This window comes from Procambarus clarkii, chromosome 67 (assembly GCF_040958095.1).
Source record: "Procambarus clarkii isolate CNS0578487 chromosome 67, FALCON_Pclarkii_2.0, whole genome shotgun sequence".
In the NCBI taxonomy this organism is placed as follows: domain Eukaryota; kingdom Metazoa; phylum Arthropoda; class Malacostraca; order Decapoda; family Cambaridae; genus Procambarus; species Procambarus clarkii.
Genome location: NC_091216.1, coordinates 29,888,682 through 29,910,359, shown reverse-complemented (window position 1 = coordinate 29,910,359; position 21,678 = coordinate 29,888,682). Strand labels below are relative to the sequence as shown.

Sequence of the window (21,678 nt, the reverse complement as noted above, 5' to 3'; positions counted from 1 at the left end):
CTGCAGTGTGCTACTAACCACCTCTCAGGAGCAAAGATGCACCCACGTTTCCTATGTCATTTACAGATTGTGTTGATAAACACGACAATTCCATTTTATTTGATTTAGGATGATATTTCAAATGGGCTTATTTGCTTATTTAATGCCTATGAAGGAAACAAGATCCTGTTAAACTTGAAATTAAAATTGCATCCAGACAATATACGCCACTGGCTATTTTATTTCTTCCGGATAATGGGATTGCACTGTAACAATATACGATGTGTCGGGTTACATCAACATATTAAATATTTATAAACAAATGAAAAATTACTTAAATTGTACTTACATGTAATGGAATTTGGGATACGAGCTGTCCATGGTTTTTTTTTTGGTTTGGGAGGAACAAGTGGTGCAACCTTTTTACCACCTCCAGGTGAATATTGCTGCGTAGATGTATTTCCCAGGTGTAACCGACCGAGTTCTTCAGTCACATTACTGTATGTGTTGCTAAACATCTCGTGCCCAATTATTTGAAGTTAGCACTATACTCTGAGAAAACAAAAAATAATAAAATATGAATATAGTTTATATAGTTTAGTTTTCATGCCAAATTTCACAAATGATCCACAGTTTTATTTCAATATATGGTAAGGCGATACAGTACTTCCTATAAACTGATTTCCCGTTTACCTATAGCCAGCCAAGAATTTTCCTACTCAAAATCCAGTCTGATGGCAGGTATTCAGCCAGACTATCTCAACACTAGTTACTTGAGCCTCTTTCAGGAAGAAGTGAGTTTCTAAAGCAGTCAAATTATTGGATGCGAGACATTTTTACATAAGCCTTTGAACCAAAAGAACAAATTGTGCATTGTACTAACATATTAGGATAAACTAATCCCTTTTATACAATTTACACATTAATAAGTCAGCATCCACAAGTTAATAATTTTATTCGTAAAATGTATAAGTATTATTATTATATTATTATTAGCACCCTATTTTCTCATGTAAAATATTACAAGAATAACACCAATACCATTTGAATGCTAGAACTCAAAAATATGACTAAGTATTGTAACTTAAGTACAGTACAGTACTGTGCTTGCATGTTAAACTGAAAATACATTATATATATATATATACACCCTAAGTTAAATTAAGTGAAGTGACCCATGTAGGACAAAGGACAACTACTGAAAAGTCACACCTTATCTTTTATAATACAGTACTGTATTGTACCGTTCTGTACCTTCACTCTGACAATATCTACAGCAGCACATTAGCCATTTCATACAAGTTTTAAATATATCTGCCAACCACTGTATAAACAATAAACAGAAGAGTTTGTGAATAAAAAAAAATTTCTAGTGTCAAATAGTCATTGAACTGTCTCAATAGAGTTCCATCGTCGCACAGAGTTTCATATTGAATACAAAAAACCTCGTCTAATTACATCTTGCGGAAACATAACCATGCCTGATAAAGAGAAACAAGACATGGGGAAGAAATACACATGTGAAATATAAGCTTAAGAGTCCAGTACTGCAATATCACCCATAAAATATACAAATATACTTGTCAACAAAAATAACCCTTATTAAATCAAACTTTAATTATTGTGGTTAATTTGGGTCTTTGAAAAGCACTCTATGATGTTTATTAATGTCTAAAAGGTTCGTATGCCGAGGAATTAAATTGAGTGATGAATGTAATGTATTTGGTAAGGTACAAGTGTGGTTATGTTGACACGGTCCATACACGGGTCCCCCAACACTACACAAGGCTCCACTACTGTGCCACCAGTGTGCTCAGGCACCTGCTGCCTCATGGACCCCACACTGCTGCCTGACACTACTTCAAACCACTAATAACACTGCCAGAAAAAACTAATACCATCGGCATGATTTTATCGGAAATTCTGCTACAATTATCCATTACATTGCCATAATTGAGCAGGGATACTGAGCTCACTCCTCACAGAGGTATTACTGTGTTATATTAAGTACGCGAGAGGTGTTAAAGGCCTCCAAAGTCTTAATTAAGTAGGTCCGGCTCGTGTCTTACCTTCTGAGAGTTAAAATCCCGTGTGAGTCACTTCCTGTCACTGTGGAGACAACAACACGGGCTCACAGGTGACTCCCTCGCCTCCCCACACACACACTCACACTCTTCACAAAATCCTCTACACCATGCCCTCCTGCACCTTACACTCCCACCTCCCTCTCATCCGTTAATATTCTACACATATCTACTTTTTTTATATGCGTGTCTATTGTATACGATGAAAAATAACTGGAATATTTGTAAATAGTGTGGAATTTTATATTGCTGGAACATCACACTGACAAGCTGCGCGCCTAATTTAAATTAAAAACGCAAGTACGTGAAGGAGAAAGTGAATTGGCCTGTTAATCTGCTCTCATAAGAAGGCAATTATATCAAGTCTCTGCTTTATTACATCTCTCAAAGGCACAGCATACCTTTTATCAGATCTCTTCAGGCCTACCATCACATATATACCTTCTATTAGCTTAATTCTAAGCAGCAGACAAGGCATAATGAGGCTATAAAAGCATATCCAAGTCAAATTTAGGTTACGACTGCTATCCCTTGTCGGCAGCCATGACCCTAATTGATCAACCATGAATACACAGGCATTCTGTATAAGGGTGACAACATTCCCTATTAACTTCCTCCGAAGGAAAACCTAAATTTGATTGCGATTGTTTTACGTGTCCTATTAGGCATATGTGTTCAAAATCTACATTATAATAAAGTACCAAATTTAAAAAGCATATTTTCTAATAATATTATAACATACCAGTTATAAATTGCATATGTTCTAATAATATTAATATTGATGCTTCTTTCTGTTCCAAAATGCAGGACGAAAAACAGGACATGCCTTTTTACCCAAAGGGTTATAAATCCACGGAACCGCCTACCCGCCGAAACCGTAAATGCTAAAACATTGATGCAATTCAAGGTCAAGTTCGATACAAACATCGGGACAAATTGGAAGATCTTTGACAAACCATCGTCTTCCAGTCCATCGAGGTCACTATAGAGAGATAGTGGCCCTCAGGTAAAAAAGCAGTTCCGTTTGCCTGAGGCCTCTGGAGTTAGACAGCTGCTACGGGGCTACTTCCTGGCATTTTTATGGGTTATATTTCTACCAGTTATGTCCTTCAGTACTCATCACTATCTTGAGAGCCATGATAAAAAAAAGTTTGAGGTGTTATTTCTTCATTAAGGGAGTAGCATGGCTCTTTGCCTTCCTTTTGATTGTATCTTCAACATGTTTACCTGAGGGCCACTATCTCTCTAGTGGTCTCAATGAAGACAGAAGGCTGGCAGCATGTCAAAGGTCTCCCCTATTGTTCGTGATTATTTCCAGTTGGACTAAATAGAAGTAATGTCATGGCATTTACAGTTTCGGTGGGTAGGTATTTCCATGTGTTTAATAATTTAATAATTAATTTTGTCAGTGGCAGGAAGCCTGTGTGTGTGTGTGCGTATTCACCTAGTTGTGTTTGCGAGGGTTGAGCTTTGCTCTTTCGGCCCGCCTCTCAACTGTCAATCAACTGTTTACTAACTACTTTTTTTTCTCTCCACACCACACACACACACCAGGAAGCAGCCTGTGACAGCTGACTAACTCCCAGGTACCTATTTACTGCTAGGTAACGGGCATTCAGGGTGAAAGAAACTTTGCCCATTTGTTTCTGCCTGGTGCGGGAATCGAACCTGCACCACAGAATTACGAATACTATGCGCTATCCACCAGGCTACCAGGCCCTGTATGTGTGTGTGCATTGTTACGGCAATCTCCTGCTTCGGTAGTAGATCCTGCCTATTCACCAACATATCTGCATGCTCCAGTATAAGGAATCAACATCAACAATACGTGATCTGAAGCCTGTGTCTAGACAAGACACCACCCCCCCTCCACCCTCAAGTACCCAAGACACCTGGACACCTGCTGTCTGGGGGCCAACTCCACTTGCCGGTCGACCAGCCTAACCGCTCGTTTAAGACTCCCGGCGATAGTTACCTGCACATCAGCGCCATCTACACTAGACCTGGCTGCATATATAAGCAGCTCACTACCGGCCAGTCTAACTAACTACGGGCTCACCATAGCCCGTGCTACTTGGAACAATTTGTTCCAGGTAGCGAATCTTAAACAACAAACTGGCCAGTCTGAACAAGTTACAGCCCTGCTGTGCCAGGTAAGTTCACAATGGGCTCACCATAGCCCATGCTACTTGGGAATTTTTGTTCCAAGTTGTAAATCTTAAACAACAACAACAACGGCCAGTCCTCAGAATACTCTTCGTGCTCTCAAGCAGTAACATATACTGTAGTCTTCCCAGGAAACAGTAGATGCATACAGCTATTGTATATTGTATTGTTTTGCACCTCTCTTTTTGCCATTGATGTAACTGTCACATTTACATTTATTTTGCATTTTATATTGTGCTATCGCGAAGTGGATAATGGGATTTGTTTTATTTGTTATAGTCAATTTTGTTATATTAAATGTTTAAAGTTTTTCATTCATTTGAATTTTCACCCGCAGCTCTCATACAGTAAAGAGGTCAGAAGCAGTCTTATTTACTTTATTTTACTTGTTTTTATCTAATGTGATTGGCACAACACCAGCCAGAATAGCCACTGCTCTATTCTTTCAGATTTGTCACTATAATTATATATATGCACACATACATGTATAGGGAAATGTCTGTCTGTCATGCCTGTAAGATGTGCCAGAAATGGGATAATAGGATGACATGCAATATTAGGTATACATATTATTGAACTTTGTATGCCTATATATATATAGTACTCACTGTTTTTGTCACATGTCCATAAATCATGTTATTCAACACAAATGTTAACTAAAGAGAAGCAACATAACCATCCAACTTGAAAATGAGTGTCCTCACCTTCTGCACCATGAGCACACTGCCCATCTATGAGCTCTGACTTCCCCACCCAGCATCCTCCTACTCTATATGAAGTCAGGTAAAAAATGTATATTTGTTTTTATTTTTCAGTTATCTTACATCTACATGCAGATTATCATTCCATAAAGTTGTTTTTTTCTGCACGCAGGCGAGGTGTCAGATTTTATGAGCTGCTCTAAGGATTAAGGAATCAAAATTTTACTTTTTGGCAGTGTCTTATTTTTCACATCACAGGAAAATCTAGATATTTTAAGTTCATTTTAAGCTTCGTTTGAAAGAAATCAGCCAATTCAATGTTATCACTTTACATCACTCTATATTAGCATTACTGGAGAATTGTCAACTTTTTTTTCTCATGCAAAAATAATATAAACAGATTAATTTATTACAAGTTATCATTTATAAAGTGTAGCATCTAGTTATTTAAATCGGGAGAAACAATATTGTTAAAAGTTCCAGGCACTACATTTTTTTGCAGAAAATTAATCAAATTATGTTGGGTAAACATTATTATCAAGGTTACTGTTAATCATATTTTACGTGCACAGTGCTGCTGCAACTATTAATCCATTCAAATTACAAACAGTGTATCTTCCACATGGCAAGAGTAGTATAATTTTCCAAGAGCTTTTGTTCAAAATAACTAAATCATGTTTGCTACTAGATTTAACTCTTCAATACAATATACTACTGTAACCTTTCTTACAATCTATATTTACCACTCAAGTTGTAACCTATAATTCCGTTGAACATTAGAATAAATTCTTTAACATTTAAATGTGATTTACATTACTTTGCATCTTTTATTATTAAATATTCCACAAAAATGTATGCTCTGAACCACACAATTGTTATTACTAACCTAGTAAAAATGTGCCCCTACATTAATATACAAAAAATCCTTGCCAAATTAATTTTAATTTAACTATCAGGGGAAAGCGCCAAACCTTTAAGACTTTATAGCACTTGGAAGAGGTCAGGATAAGCATTTGGGATGGGACTGGGGGGGGAAGAAATGGTGCCCAACCACTTGGATGGTCGGGGATTGAACGCCGACTCGCTTGAAGCGAGACTCTCTCTACTGTCCAGTCCAAGTGGCTGGGTAATCCTTACCAAAGAAAACTAATATTTTCAACTTTAAATTACAACTGCATAGATATTTTTCTGGCAGAAAGTACATTTTACAACATCCCTGTAGTACAACATGTTTGAATTACTGGAATTTTTAACCTGTATTAAGCCTAAGTAATCATAGGCCTTATGTCATCTTGTGTGTAAATTAGGCCTAGGATTCCTAATACTGTATATACATGTGCCTAGGGAATAATCTATACTATGTATAGATTATACCCTAGGCACATAATATATACTATTATAATATATTCTATGCCCAGGGAAGTTTACATTTAGCTGTTGCCATCTTTCTCATGCCCTTTACAAAATTAGGCCTTTTTTCGGTGCAACAGTCCATTTTTGTGCATTCAATCATTTGTTGCAATAAGGACTATCATATGTGGATGACAGGTTATATTTTTCATCCTGTAAGGAATAGCACTGAAGCAGTAGTACTGTATCCACAAACTTAATCTTCTTTGGCAAGGCCAACCATTTCTTCTGAAATATGCCACAGCTTTTCTGCTACTGCATCATCTCGTGCTGCTGCACTGGCATAGCAAAGACCACAATCACTGTTGGAGAAAAAAAAATCAGGCATTGAGTTAAGTGAAAATTGCCTTTGAGTGGTTTATTTGGTGGCTTCCTAAGGTAAGGTCACCCCATGTCCAAAGGACAACATAGTACACAGTGTCATATAGAACTATCAAAAATGTTCCTGAAAGGTCATAAGTGTGCCAGGAAATCACAGGAGAATATTCTGATGGATATTTAAAATACTATGCTCAACTGCTATTTGCGAGTATAATTGAAAGTGATTACACACATTTGAAGTTTTTAAATTTAGTCATTTTATAATTCAATATACTGTACAGCAATTCATTGTCGGGGGACAAGAAGCCAAAGTGTATTCACACACGTTAGGCTTATAACGAGGTCCCTCTATCCTCGGCCCCTATCTAAAGTAAGCTTCACAACCTTTCAAAACCCCATGGGTGGTGGCCCCTGAAATTATTTTCCTCCCATTCCAATCTGACAATGCCTGCAATTCCACATTCTGCAGCGACATAGGGGCCCAAACCAAGGGTGGAGGCCTAAAAAGCAAACCAAACAAACTGACAAAACTGGCCACTCACAGACAAGACAAAAGCAGCAGAAGCAGCTGCTGCTGCAGTCACTGTTAAGCATTATTAAGTATTAAAACATAACAATCAGGTTTTTGTCTCCATTGACGAACATCGGTTCAGTAGAGTTGGTGAGTACACTAGAGGGTTGAGTGGCCTGGCTGACGGTTGTTAAGCAGGTGTTGCAACAAAGAACCTTGTTCCTAGAATCCACCCAAAAAGTTGCCCAATTCACAGGTACCTGTTTACCGATAGGTGAACAGTGCCATCAGGTGCAAGGAAACGTGTCCAAACGTCTCGCCCTGTCCAGGAACTGAACTGTGGATCAATCAGTTGTGTGCCAACTACACTAACCTCTGCACCACAGGTGACTTTATGCTTAACTCCTTATACCAACCTCCTATCTTTAAGGGAGAGTGGCAGAAACCAGCCTCCCCCCTCCTTCCACAAAGATATTATTACTTCATCAATTCAAAACTCCTGAAGGTGTACCCAAAATATTTCTAAGAATCTTGCTGGCTTAGTTATTATAAAAGTGAAAAACTCTTAATTTTACTGTATTTTCTAGTTAACAATACGAGCATATGTATATACACACACCTGTAATAATAAGGATCCTCCTGAATAGCCTCCAAGGCACAATGAAGTGTCGTCTGTGTGCCTTCAACAGTGTTTTTCCAGAGAATTGCCATTAGTTTGCTAGCATACCACACGTCTACTACATGACGAGCTAAATTAGACTGTACACCTCCTGGGTGGACAGCAAATACTTGAATGTTTGTTCCTGTAAAATAATTATGATTAGTTAAAAATAAGAAATGTATTTTATACATTTTCAGTATTTAAATGTATACATACATTTAAATGTATTTTTATACAACACAGCATACTTGAGCTCCCATTTTTAAAGTTTTGAATATTAGTAATAATCAAGTCTTAAAAGTTAAATATTTCATGTAATGAAATGCTCCTTTCTGGATAGCACTCTGATAGCTTCCCTTATTTTATGTAACCAACATAGTCAGAACATTGCGAGTGTAATTACTGTACTTAAGTGTAATTACCAGATGAGAGCTACGCTCGTGGTGTCCCATCTTCTTACCCTGCCATACGACACTTTGAAACTACCGACAGTTTTGGCCTCGACAGCCTTCTCACTTTTGAACTTGTTCCAACCATTTATCATAAAAAAAAAAAAAAATACGACCTGAGAAGCACAAAAATACATTGTGTGAGGAGCCTATGCTATGTTTTCTAATTTCAGAATGGCTTTTAAATATATGGATGGTGAAATGCTAAAGCAATTGTTCATGACCTTCGTGAGACCAAAGCTTGAATATTCAGCGGGCAAATGGTGCCCATATCTTAAGACGCACATCAGCAAACTAGAAAAGATGCAAAGGTATGCTCCTGAAACTGAACAACAAGAGCTATGAGGAGAGGTTTGAGGCCTTAAATGTACCAAACTAGAAGATATTAGAAAAAGTGGGGATATGATCACTATGTACAGAATAATACCGGGAATCAACAGAATTGAGGGGAAGAATTCCCGAGACCTGGTACTTAAAGAACAAGAGCTCATAAATTTAAGCTAACTGAACAAAGCTGCCGAAGAAATATAACAAATTCACTTTTGCAAACAGAGTTTTAGATGGTTGGAATAAATTAAGTGAAAGATGATGGAGGCCAAAACCGTCAGTAGTTTCCAAGCATCAAAAGACAGAGTGCCGAGAAGATAAGTCATCACGAGCGTAACTCATCCTGCAACTACACTTAGGTAATTACTATTTGCAAAAGAGCTTCCCAATATTTTTCTGGTACATTTGTTTCCTTAGCTGGAATCTATGACCTCTTGCTCCTGAAGGTGCAAGTTTCAAGAATTCCTCTTTTTCAATATTGTAGATTCTGTTACTACTTTGTATGCAGTGATCATATCACCTCTTTCTTCTATCTTCTAGTTTTGGCATATTTAGCATTTCTAGCCACTCTTCGTAATCTGTTTTCAGTTCCAGAAGCCACTTCGTAGCACGTCTTTGCATCTTTTCCGGTGTGCCAGGTTCCTGGTGACTAGCTGAACCCACTTTTTCAAGTTTGTAATAGGGTTACTCTTTGAATGCAGTAGTTGGGCATATATTATGGTCTCCCTCCCCCCCTCTTGAGGATCAAAGTTTAACCCATTAACAAAGCAAATTGCCATTAAAATACAAAGAGGCACCAAAACCACCCTCTAAGCAATGTTTGGCATACTGCATAACAAAATAAAGCTGAATAATCCTAACCACCACTACCAGGTTTCAGGTTTACCCACCCAAGCCCCAGGGAAGGTGACCACAACTCTCAAACCTAAGCTCATTTATTGACAAAAAAATACAGTATTTATAAATAGGTAAGAATAGGAAGCTACCGAGGTGATGCCCAAAGGGAGCATTTCATTACACTCGATGCTCTATTGCACCTGATAGATAAAGAGCATCATTATTAGGGTGTTTACACAATAGCAATGGTGGTTTGCCTTGTTACTTGCCACCCCCCCTCCCTTTTCTACCCAGACATACCTTTTCCACCAACGCCTCCACTTACCTATCTTTTACCTTCCTGCTCCAAACTCCCCTCATTGTGCTTGCTCAGCTTGAACTTAAAACTTGGGCTAGAAGGTTGGACCCAAGAGCTGAAGATATCTTAAATGTACTCTGAAGTGAAATATCTAATTTTTCTAAAGTACACTCATGGTTCTAATTAAGAAGTTTCAAACTAACCACCGTGGGATTATCAGGCATTTTGCCTAAATCCACTACAAGTAGATATGCAAAATTGCTATGGATTTGTTATTGTTCAGTAATTATTGCAGGAGCAATAATTATTGATTAATAAATAATAGACTTGTTGCATTTAATAAGTTCCATTTTAGATTCTGGATTAAGTTATGCTATGATTATTGTTATAATTAATGTGTTACTACTGTAAATTACTTTTTCCCCCCATCCCCCCTACAAGCCCAGAGTTTTAATTTTTAACATCTTGAAAAATACAATACTAGTACATTGGTAATAGAGTATCAGTCTTTTTATAGTATCAAAGTATGGGTCGGGAAATGGAGGAGGGAGAGAGGGAGGGGGTTGCATTGGTGCATATACAGTATGTAACTTTTCAATATCTATGAAATTGAAACATTAGTGGCCAAAGAACTATATGGAGAACATAATTTGCATAGTTAATGATTAGAAAATGACTCAGTTCTGTAGTAATGTACATTACCTTTTAATTTCTTTGCAAGTTGGCGAGTGAAAAGGACATTCGCTAGTTTGCTGTTTCCATATGCCTGCATTCTGTCATAGCCTCTCTCATATTTCATGTCATCAAATGGAATATAACCTCCTGAAATATAAAGTTCTTAATTAAAAATATGCTATTAAATTTACATGTAGTACATAGACTACACAAGAACCAGTTAATGTCAGATTATTTCTTTATGCAAGTACTGTACAGTACTATTTTCATTGAGTTACTAAACTGGCATATAGAATTCATTAAAACACACCAGCAATCAAAGAGCAAAATGATAAGTTTCATGTGTGTTTATGCAACCAGCTTACTCCATAGTATATTTTAATAGTAATGTTCTTCATTTATCTCACTATTGAGAGGAGGGATAAAATGTTAATGGTCATTTGTGTTTCAGGACAGCAGTTTAAAAAAACAGTTGTCATACATAACTGAAGTTCATTTGCATAATAAATAATTCTTGCTAGGAACAATGTAACCAACAGTATATGTAATATTAACTTGTCAAGTTATTATAATAACTTGACAAGTTTATTAACTAAATATTAACTAAAATATTGTACTGTAATTGGTTACGGAAGATTGTTGTAAGCCGGAGATGGTAATATTCTGGCAGGAGCAAGCAAGAGCACCACCCAGATCAAAATACTCCACACTAATCCAGAGTGGACCATTGTAGAATGAGAGTGCTTATTGGGCTCCTTTGTTAGTGAAGTATGTTTTAAGTGTGTACCTTGTTAGGACATGATTAAGAACGGTGTAAACATCACTGGCAGGGACGATAACATTGTTGCCATGGTGTTCACATGCATTTTGTAACATTATTCTGGTGTCCGTTGCGGACGTCCTTGTCGAAGCATTTCATGAATCAATTTTAGCATCTACATGCAGTGAATCATTTTGGGGCTAATGGTTCATGATTATTAGTACAGTACAGTAGTTTGATTTTGGCACACTGATAATTGAATTGTCACCTGGTGGCTGGCTGCCATAAGCCAGCCACCAGTGTCAAACATAACATAAGCCTTAATGTCAACATAACAGTTGTTCTTGAGAATGATTTGTGATGCAGATTTTGACACATTCCTGCATTATTTGGACTCTTGAATTTAATTGCACCTTGTCTTGGCTACCATATTTTTATGTAAATACTTTCCTTGCACAGAATATATTATACTGCTTTTAACAAGCCATGGTCTTAGATCTTTTTTCTTCTTAGTGTTTGAAAAGAAAGTTTTACATTTTTCCTCAGACAGCTTAATTTGAATCTTAAGAGACCCCCTGGCAGCAACAGGCCACAAGTGGCCAATTAGTCATTATCTTTGGGGAAATGGCAGCCGTTAAGTCAGTCTCAAGCTCCAAAATGGAGGGAGACTTTAATTGGGTTCCATGCCCTCGTCTCTCAGCCGAACTTAAGAGCAAACTCATTTATCTAAAGTGCTAAAATTCTGTGTACAAACACTCTTCTCTGACCAGCTTCAGTTAAAGCAATCTTCACCGAGTTAAACTTTGTTTTAATTAAATTAAATATACAGTAACATATGAGGAATTCAGACTTACTTCCTTCCTTTTTGAATACAGTACTGTACCTGGGTATGCTGCTGAATTCAAATGTCAGATGAGAGGACTTTGCATGCAAATTGCATGGTGCACAAAAAGACAATAAATTCCTTAGCAAAATAAATTTGTACAACCAAATTTAGCCACAATTACTGTATTAAAGAAAAAATATGATTACTATCCACAGAACTTCTTACGTGTATGCCCAAGAGAGCTGATATTAATGATACGAGCAGGTTCAGAGTGAGTCAATAAGGGCAGCAGTAAGCAGGTCAACAGGAAATGGCCAAAGTGGTTGGTGCCCATCTGCATTTCAAACCCATCTTCAGTCTTCATATATGGACACATCATAACACCTGAGAAGATCATCACAAATAAATTAAAAATTTGTTTAGAATCACTTGCATAATTTTAAGGTTAGGGGCAATGAGTAAGATCATACAAGTACAGTATGGTAGTTCAATATGAGTAAATCTTTCATGCTATAAAAAGTTGGAAATTCAGACCTTAAAATAACAAAACTCTTAAATTCCTTACAGTACAGTACTTTGGTTACTGGAACGAAATCTGAAAATTTTGAATGAAGGACCGAACTTTCAAATGTATGTAGAAATTAAACACAACCTGGCATTGTTATACTCTGTTCATATTTAATAATTTTACTGTTATTTACTTTGGTAGTACTATAATTATTTACTGCATTTGAGAAATACAGGTTTTACTGTACAGTACACATACTGTACTGTATTGTATAATGTACTATATTGCACTTATAGTAGTTGGTCACGTAAAACCTTATTAGGTTTCTGGTGAGGAAGCTACTTCACTCTCAAGTCAGAGCACCATACAGTAAAACACTGACAAAAGGCAGAACAGGTGGGAAGAGGGAACTACTATGGTGCCTCATAGTGCCTTAAATTGCTGAAAATAAAATTACAGAGTACAGTATTCAAAATTTTGGCATATTCAAAATTTCTAAATATCACCAATTTGTGATATTTTGAGGTTGAACTTTATGTACAGTACGACACATCCATTGAATACATTTCATATTTTCTACGCTGGAGAAGATTCAGAATTTTTCATACAGTAGATACTTAAAATAGATTTATGAATCCAGACAACATATGTGCATGTTGTACTAACCTGCATTATTGATCAGCATGTGAATCCTTGTTTCTTTGGCTCTGAGGTCGGCAGCAAATGCACGGACAGATTTTAAGGATGCAAGGTCCAGTTTCATGACCACAAGCTCGCCACCGGTTTGATCACGTATCTCTTCAGCGACTTTTTCTGCCATCTTTGTGTCTCTACAGGCCATTATAATTTTAGCCCCTGTAATAAAATTAACAAAATAATTAAGTAAATATTTTTTTAATTTTGCTAGAAATTACCTACTTAAAATTATCTGTTAGATTAAGGACCTGCCCGAAACACTATGCGTATTAGTGGCTTTACAAGAACATAAAAAAATCAATGCTATGTTCTCTCATAAACCCAATGAACCTTCTTGTATATTATTAATTATAATATATAATAATATATATTAATATATATTATTAATATATATTATATATATATATTATATATATATATATATATATATATATATATATATATATATATATATATATATATATATATATATATATTATATATATATATATATATACAGTATATCTAAAATGCATAGATTTCTTGCTTTTCCCTGACATTAGTAGGCAATGTTTTAAGACATATATACATAACACAATATTATTATTATTATTATTATATCTACATAATTTTAGGCATGCAATTTGAGGGTTAACTGACAATATTAGCATATGTCAAAATTCGGGTCCTGGCTCCCAGTAGTTCAGGACAGGTCTCAGACTCCTGGTGTGATTTTCCAACGCCTAGGGTGATAATGACGAGCCCCACTCAAAAATATATTATGTAATTAAAAAAATAATATAAATCATAATTAATTCCACAAACTTTTAATAAACTTGGCCATTAGCAAGGTAGTGTTGCGCATTCATCACAGTAAGCAGAGAATAATCCGATCTTGGATCTACAGCTACATCTTTATATTAACTGCATTATTCCCTTTCATACACACAAAAATCTATTACACATACAAAGAAATCATATCAGCATGATGTATTAATGAGAAAAATAGTAGGAGCCATGAGAAAGATTTAAACTTATGCTCTGGGTACTGCCAAGCAAAATGAGAAGCATAGTGGTCTAAGGCATTTGCTTGGGAGTACCTAGAGCACAGGTTCAGATCCTGCTCAAGGCTCACTGATTTTCTCAAAAATCTATTTCTTAATCTATACTATTCCTAACACCTCTCCTTGCCTTCAACTTTAATTCATTATCAACTGCCACTGCTTCTCCAATCTTAAAGTTTAATTTATTTTTCCATCAGGTCTAATATTCAGGCGCCCCCCCCCCCCCCCATCTGGCGCCGCCTGTGAATAATCAGAGATCTTATCATGACTGGCAGGCAAGTCACCACATTACTTCAGCAGTCATCATGACACAGTTTTCCTTCATAGTGTTAAAAAGAGACTTGCGTACATTATCCTTAGCTGTTGTAATGTTAAAAATACATGTTATTTGAATCATGTAAATCTTAATATATGTAGTACAATCCAGTATTCTAATACCATACTTACAGATTTTTACTATATTATATAAACCCTGTTAAAATCTTATACAGGGCTTACCTACCACTATCAAATACTCTACATTATTAATATTTTGAAGATACAAGACAGGACAGTATTGAAACATTTTGTTTAGGCACGAGCAGAAAACACTATGAGCATCAGAGGTTCGGGGATATTCAATATCCTCCCACTAAATATAAGAAATACTGTACTGCTGGAACAAAAGTTGGCATGTTTAATAAACAATTAGACAACTTCTTGTAAGAAATGCCAGACCAACTGGGTTGTAATGGATATTTGGGCCTGTGAGCCATACCAAGCCACACCCTTTTAGTCAAAAATAATAACAAGGTAAACTTGGCTCCAGGCTAGGCTAGAGGACTGTATACATTACAATAGCTATTTAGACAGCATTTTATAATAAAAACCCTACCTCTTCTGCTCAGATTACGTGCAGTCTCTCTTCCAATGCCAACATTGCAACCGGTAATCACAATAATTTTTCCATTTAAACGTTTCACAGAGTTGCATATTCCACCAGCCACGATGCGGCGGACCAGTACGATGATGGTACTATGGAATAACATGCATGTCAGGCAGTTACCCAGATAGTAGTCAACAGCACACACTGAAAAGAACAATGATAATTCAGTACAGTATACAAATCAAAATCTAATCTCAAGTACATAATTACAGTATTACTTACATTAAAAATTGTGCACGACTATCATGTACGAGTACAGTACTGTACAGTACTGTACAGTATTATATTTAGCAACAGCGCGAGTCTCCTCTGTCACTGGGAGGTATTAAGCTCTTGTCTTCAACACTCCATGGACACGGCCATTTAGTTCCTTTCAAATTACAGTACCTTGTCCTTTATGTTGCTTATTATAATACAGCATATTGTACAGTACATAATATATTTCGTATATAAAATATATAATATGCAAAATAACCACATTTAAAAAAGTAAGTAGTTGCCAGAGTGCATTCAACACTCTCAGACCCTTGTTAATTCTGATATTGACAAAGGTCTTAAGAGAGTCGAAGATCTCTAACAATTATTTAATTTTTGTCAAAAAGTGGTTATTCTACATTTAATAGATTATTTATAGGGTCTTTTAGTACAGTTGGCCTTGTCCTTGACTCACAATCAGAGATCCAGGGTTCAATTTCCGGACAAGACAGAAATGTTTGGGCACATTTCTTTCATCTAATGTCTCAGGTCACCTAGCAGTAAATAGGTGCCCTGGAGTTGGGCAACTGTTGTGAGGTCCTGTGGAAGGTCAGTAGTTCCACCTTACAACATATATGTTATAATTAACAATTATAAATATATTATAATATAGAATATATAATATAATTATAATATAACTATAATTAACATATATGCTAAAATTAACATACCTAAAGTATATGTATAATTTACACAGGCTTCCTGTCCCCACCAAAACGAATTCTTCAGGAAGACCAATTCCCCACCACCACAGACAGGTACCCCAAGTGTAGATAACACAAACATTGATAAACTACAAGTATTGGTATGTACAGCCGGCCAGTCTCATATCTACCTTATCTCGTAGTCATGACCTCTAACATTACCTACAGCCGTGAGGGAGGGGAGAGTACTCGGAGGTCATAGTCCTAAAGAGCTCGGGTTTGATCCCCGGTGGAGATGGAAACAAATAGGTAGTTTCTTTCACCCTGACGCTCCTGTTACCGAGCAGTAAAATAGGTGAGTTAGACAGCTGTTACAGGCTGCTTGTTGGGGATGTAGCAGAAATAATAGAGGAAAAATAAATTGGTTAGAAAGGCGGGGTCCAAGAGATAATATCTCCATTCTGCAGATACAAATAATAAATACACTAATGCGCTCGCTTGCAGCACAAATTAAAATTAGTTCACCAAATGTTCAAATTGCTTAGCTTTTACTACAACTGGTGTTCAGTTACTAAGCCCATAATAGGCCTAATGTTCCCCCCCCCCATAGTAGGGTACACAACTATCTTGAGGTTATCTTGAGATGATTTCGGGGCTCTAGTGTCCCCGCGGCCCGGTCCTCGACCAGGCCTCCACCCCCAGGAAGCAGCCCGTGACAGCTGACTAACTCCCAGGTACCCATTTACTGCTAGGTAACAGGGGCATTCAGGGTGAAAGAAACGATCTGCCTAATGTCTCTAACATTCTGAAACCTATTTTGTTTGCTGATGATTCTACCCTCATCTACTCCAACCCCAACCCACATACACTAAATGGTGTTGTTAATAATGAACTAAAAAAAGTCCACTTATGGATGTCAACCAACAAACTAACACTTAACATAGAAAAGACCTACTACATCCTATTCGGAAGCAAATCTACAAATGCAATTCAGCTTCAGATTGACAATGTAAACATTAGCAATAAAAATGATGGAAAGTTTCTTGGCATATTCGTAGACAAGAGACTCAACTTCAGTACCCACATACAACTCATAACTAAGAAAGTCTCTAAAACAGTTGGTATACTCTCCAAAATCAGATATTATGTTCCTAACTCTGCTCTCATCTCTCTATATTATGCACTAATCTATCCCTATTTCAACTATGGTATCTGTGCATGGGGTTCAACCACTGCAAACCACCTCAAGTCCATCATCACCCAGCAAAAATCTGCTATCAGAATAATATCAAATTCTGCTTTCAGACAACACACAGCCCCCTGGTTTAACTCCCTAAACATGCTAAACATAATCTCACTCCACAAATTCTCTTGTGTCAACTACATTTACAAAACCCTGTTCTTAAATGCAAATCCTTGTCTGAAACTCTTCTTGGACAGATGTAATAGGACCCATTATCACCACACCAGAAATAAATATCTCTTTGATATCCCCAGAGTTAAACTTAATCTGTGTAAACACTATGCAAATAAAGGGACCCAGTTTATGGAACTCACTCCCTACTGAATTGAAAAGCTGTCCAACTTTTACATCATTCAAAATCAATACTAAAGTACCTAATTTCATCTTCATAGTTTTTCACTTTTTGCCTTAAAATTGCACTGTATCAATTGCTACCCAATCTCCCAACCTTTATGTTCCCAATTTGAACATCTTTACCATTGTGATCATTGCTGTCTTATATGTGCTGTCAATCTGCTGTATGGTGTCTATTAACCTTGTTTAAATTACTAATCAAGCTGTCAATGTAATCAATCAGATGTTTCAATAGGTTCTTCTCTTCCATTGGTTCATCCCTTGCAAATGATATTCCATCATCCAGTACTGACATTAAGGACTATCTTACAGGTAGCTATCCAGTCTCTGTACCTAAAGCCTATTAACTCCACTGACGTCAATACCTACTACCTACTACACCTACTACAATGACGTCAGAGCTTTAATATACCTACTTATCTCCCTCATCTCATTTTTCTACTACTCTTTCTACTACTACTACCTACTACAATGACGTCAGAGCTTTAATATACCTACTTATCTCCCTCATCTCATTTTTCTCTTGTAATGTATCTTTATCATTTATCAATTCTGATTGAAATTACCTACTTAAAATTATCTGCTAGATTAAGGACCTGCCCGAAACGCTGTGCGTACTAGTGGCTTTACAAGAATGTAAATACTGTACTATCCAATGTATTCTCACAAACCCAATGTACCTTCTTGTGTATGTATGTATGTATGTATGTATGTATGTATGTATGTATGTATATTATATATATATATATATATATATATATATATATATATATATATATATATATATATATATATAAATATATATATATATTATATATATATATATATATATATATATATATATATATATATATTATATATATATATATATACATATATACATATATATATAAATATATAAATATATAAATATATAAATAAATAAATAAATAAATAAACTTTGCCCATTTGTTTCTGCCTCGTGCGGGAATCGAACCCGCGCCACAGAATTACGAGTCCTGCGCGCTATCCACCAGGCTACGAGGCCCCGAGGAAGCAGGCCCTACTATTGATACAGTAGTCCCATAGCAACCACCTTACTTTGACTAAACCAATGTCACTTACTCAGGGAACATAGCCCGACAAGAACACTGAATTCTTGCTCCAAGAAGAATCCGAGGCCCGTTGTAAAGTACTCCACAGACACCCAATGGGGATCACAACTGCTGCGGAGGAACTCCATGTCAGTAGGTCCGGCAGGGTGGGTGGCTGCGGCCCGTCTGAGTCTGCCTCACCACATGTAGGGCTGCCACCACCACCTCTCCAGCGCTGCCAGCCGCATAACACTTACTTCCACATTATATAATTCAGCATATAACTCGGGAGATAAATATAACTATTATATAATATATGTATCTCCCCCAGGGAGGTACTGCGGACGATTCTGTGAATGTAATTTACAGATATGAAGGCTAAAATTATGGTTAAAGGGCTACTAAGCTGGCAAACTCACTATAACTCAAGTGATCACAATTAATAACTAACTAACTAGTTAATTACAAGACAAAGTTAGAGAAGATGCAAAGGTATGCCACCAGACTAGTTCCAGAACTGAGAGGTATGAGCTACGAAAGGTAAACCTCACGTCCCTGGAAGACAAAAAGAGTAAGGGGAGACATGATAACCACCTACAAAGTTATCAGGGGAATCGACAGAATGAACATATATTTATCGTCAATGTGTATGGCAAGAGCAGGCAGTTTTTTCCGACTTGTCATTACGTCAAAAATTCAACCTACTAACATAACCAGAAACGCACGAACCCAAACAACCTACCTACCTATCTAGTCCGATGCGTTTTAATATTTAGATATTTGCGAGGCGTTATTTTTCCATAGGTTGCAATTGTAACGTTGGTTACCATAAGGTAAATAAAACGCGACCTATTAGTTGAGATGATGGTTTGGGGGATTGGCGCCTTGCTCAGCGCGCGCGCGCGCACACACGCACAGTGGTTGACAGATGGAATGCATTAGGCAGTGATGTGGCGGAGGCTGACTCCAAGTGTAGATATGATAGAGCCCAATAGGCTCAGAAACGTGTACACCAGTTGATTGACAGTTGAGAGGCGGGACCAAAGAGCCAGAGCTCAACCCCCCCAAGCACAACTAGTGAGTACACACACACCCCTTCACCAGTTTTACTTACACTTGGGTGTGCGGAAAGGGGGGGGGGGGGGGAAGGGGGTGGAATAAGAGGTTTAACGAGACTAAGCAACACCAGCTACACCACCCAGACCTTCAACACCACGTCCTCAACAATTACCACCACCTCAGTTCCTCGTTGAATAAAGCACCAAATTACAAAAAAAAACGACTTTCAATTGTACAACGATCAAAAATTATTGGTTCAAGTACGTTCACCAAGACAATAAAAAACATCAATACATGATAGAGCAGCTTAGGCTATTTCTACCCTCCGGTTAATATGTCCAGGATTCTGTTACGCCACATGGCATGGAATAAACAATACAGGTACTATACCTACCTACGGTATTTAAACCATGTTTGTTCACTCCAGTATGGTTATGTGGGAGTTAATAGGTTGGGCAAGTTTACCTAGCAGGTAAACAGGCACCCCGGGAGTTAGGCAACTGTTGAGGGGTTGCATCCTGGGTAGGGTTATCGAGGCCTTAGGGGGGAGCCTCGATAAGCTTACCGTCCCCAACCATGGGAAACCTAGAGTATATAAAGCAGGCCTAGAATATACCTGACGAGGGCTCTGGCAGTTGTTCTACTCCCCCAAGCCCGGCCTCCAGCCTTGTGATTATTTGATCTAGAATGTTGCTGGAGGCGTTCCGCAAGGCTACACATCCATTAGAGCAGGGTTGGTCCTGCAGGGAGGCGTCTAATTATGCAAGGTGAACCATATACGACTCTTGCAATATTCAGTGCTGACCAGACATTGCAATACACGTGTTTTCTTCCGGATATTGTACACAAAGACATTAGGGGTCTCCACTATCAGGGTGTACCGCACTGTTACCACTCATCCGGGATCTCCAGTCATTTAAACTAAATTTCGGGTTTTCATTTCATTGTATTTTATTAGTAAATAGGAAAAAGCTTGTGGCCAAAATGGCGTTCAGTAGTCGTTAAGTTGAAGCAAGTAATTATCAAAAGAAGGCACCAAACCGGGAAGGCTATGTAGCACCATCAAATGCGCAAAATAATCAGAGGGCGCTAAATATCACCACGGATGCCAATACGAGAACAAAAACGCATAGGCGAACGATATCAAAAGTATCCGAGTCACCAAGAATTCTATTGAGGGACAGGTGACCGCGAGGGGCAGTCGGAAAGCAAGACACATGCTCGTCCTGGAAGTCAGCACATTCAAGAAGGACATGCACGACCATAAGAGGGACAATGCAACTAGGACAATAAGGAGCAGGGCGGCGCTCCATCAAGTGACCATGGGTTAAGCGAGTATGGCCAATACGCAACCTCGCCAGAGCTGTTTCCCACCGCCGGTTACGGTGGAAGGAGGACGGCCACGAGGAAACACAACATTTAAGAGTACGGAGCTTGTTACCAGTAACAGACAACCTAGAAGCCTGCCAACGGGTAAGGACTGAGGAATGGATAACCGGGTAAAAGTCGGAATACGGAATGCCTTTACGAGAGATGGGACAAGAGCGGACAGCTTCCTTGGCGGCAGCATCCGCACGCTCATTTAAAGACACACCAATATGGCTGGGAACCCAACAAAACTCAACCGACTTAAATTTACTGTGAACAAGAAACAGCCAATGCTGGATCTCGACAACTACTGGATGAACCGGATTAAAGGACCCGGGAGCCATGAGGGCACTACGAGAGTCAAGAACAACTACAAAGGAAGACTGACAACGAGACAGCAGGAGACGAAGAGCATAGAGAATAGCATAAAGCTCCGCTGTAAAGATGCTAGTCTCCGGAGGTAAGCGACACATAAGTGCGCTCAGGAAAAACAACATTAATTGCA

At 37.7% G+C, this 21,678-nt stretch overlaps 2 protein-coding genes and 1 long non-coding RNA gene across 3 annotated transcripts in view; 1 reads left to right on the top strand and 2 right to left on the bottom strand.

Annotated features, from left to right (window-relative positions):
- Zyx (lipoma-preferred partner zyxin) overlaps window positions 1–2,184 on the bottom strand; it is a 65,670-nt gene extending 63,486 nt beyond the window's left edge. The window contains 3 exon segments of the mRNA XM_045757323.2: window positions 329–361; window positions 363–531; window positions 2,049–2,184. Of these exon segments, the coding sequence (XP_045613279.2) occupies window positions 329–361; window positions 363–497 (168 nt within the window). The 5' untranslated portion in view covers window positions 498–531; window positions 2,049–2,184.
- A 149-nt stretch (window positions 2,185–2,333) lies between these two features.
- On the top strand, window positions 2,334–5,239 carry LOC138355482 (uncharacterized). The gene is made up of 3 exons (XR_011223945.1): window positions 2,334–3,426; window positions 3,618–4,216; window positions 5,103–5,239. It is a non-coding gene; the product is annotated as an uncharacterized lncRNA (long non-coding RNA).
- LOC123767577 (retinol dehydrogenase 12) lies at window positions 5,151–20,464 on the bottom strand. The gene is made up of 7 exons (XM_045757322.2): window positions 18,778–20,464; window positions 15,127–15,321; window positions 13,180–13,368; window positions 12,231–12,389; window positions 10,447–10,566; window positions 7,792–7,975; window positions 5,151–6,642 (listed from the first exon to the last, which is right to left on the bottom strand). The coding sequence occupies exons 1-7, from the start codon at window positions 18,893–18,895 to the stop codon at window positions 6,537–6,539; spliced, it is 1,071 nt and encodes a 356-aa protein (XP_045613278.2). The 5' UTR covers window positions 18,896–20,464; the 3' UTR covers window positions 5,151–6,536.
- Between the last annotated feature and the right edge of the window lie 1,214 nt (window positions 20,465–21,678).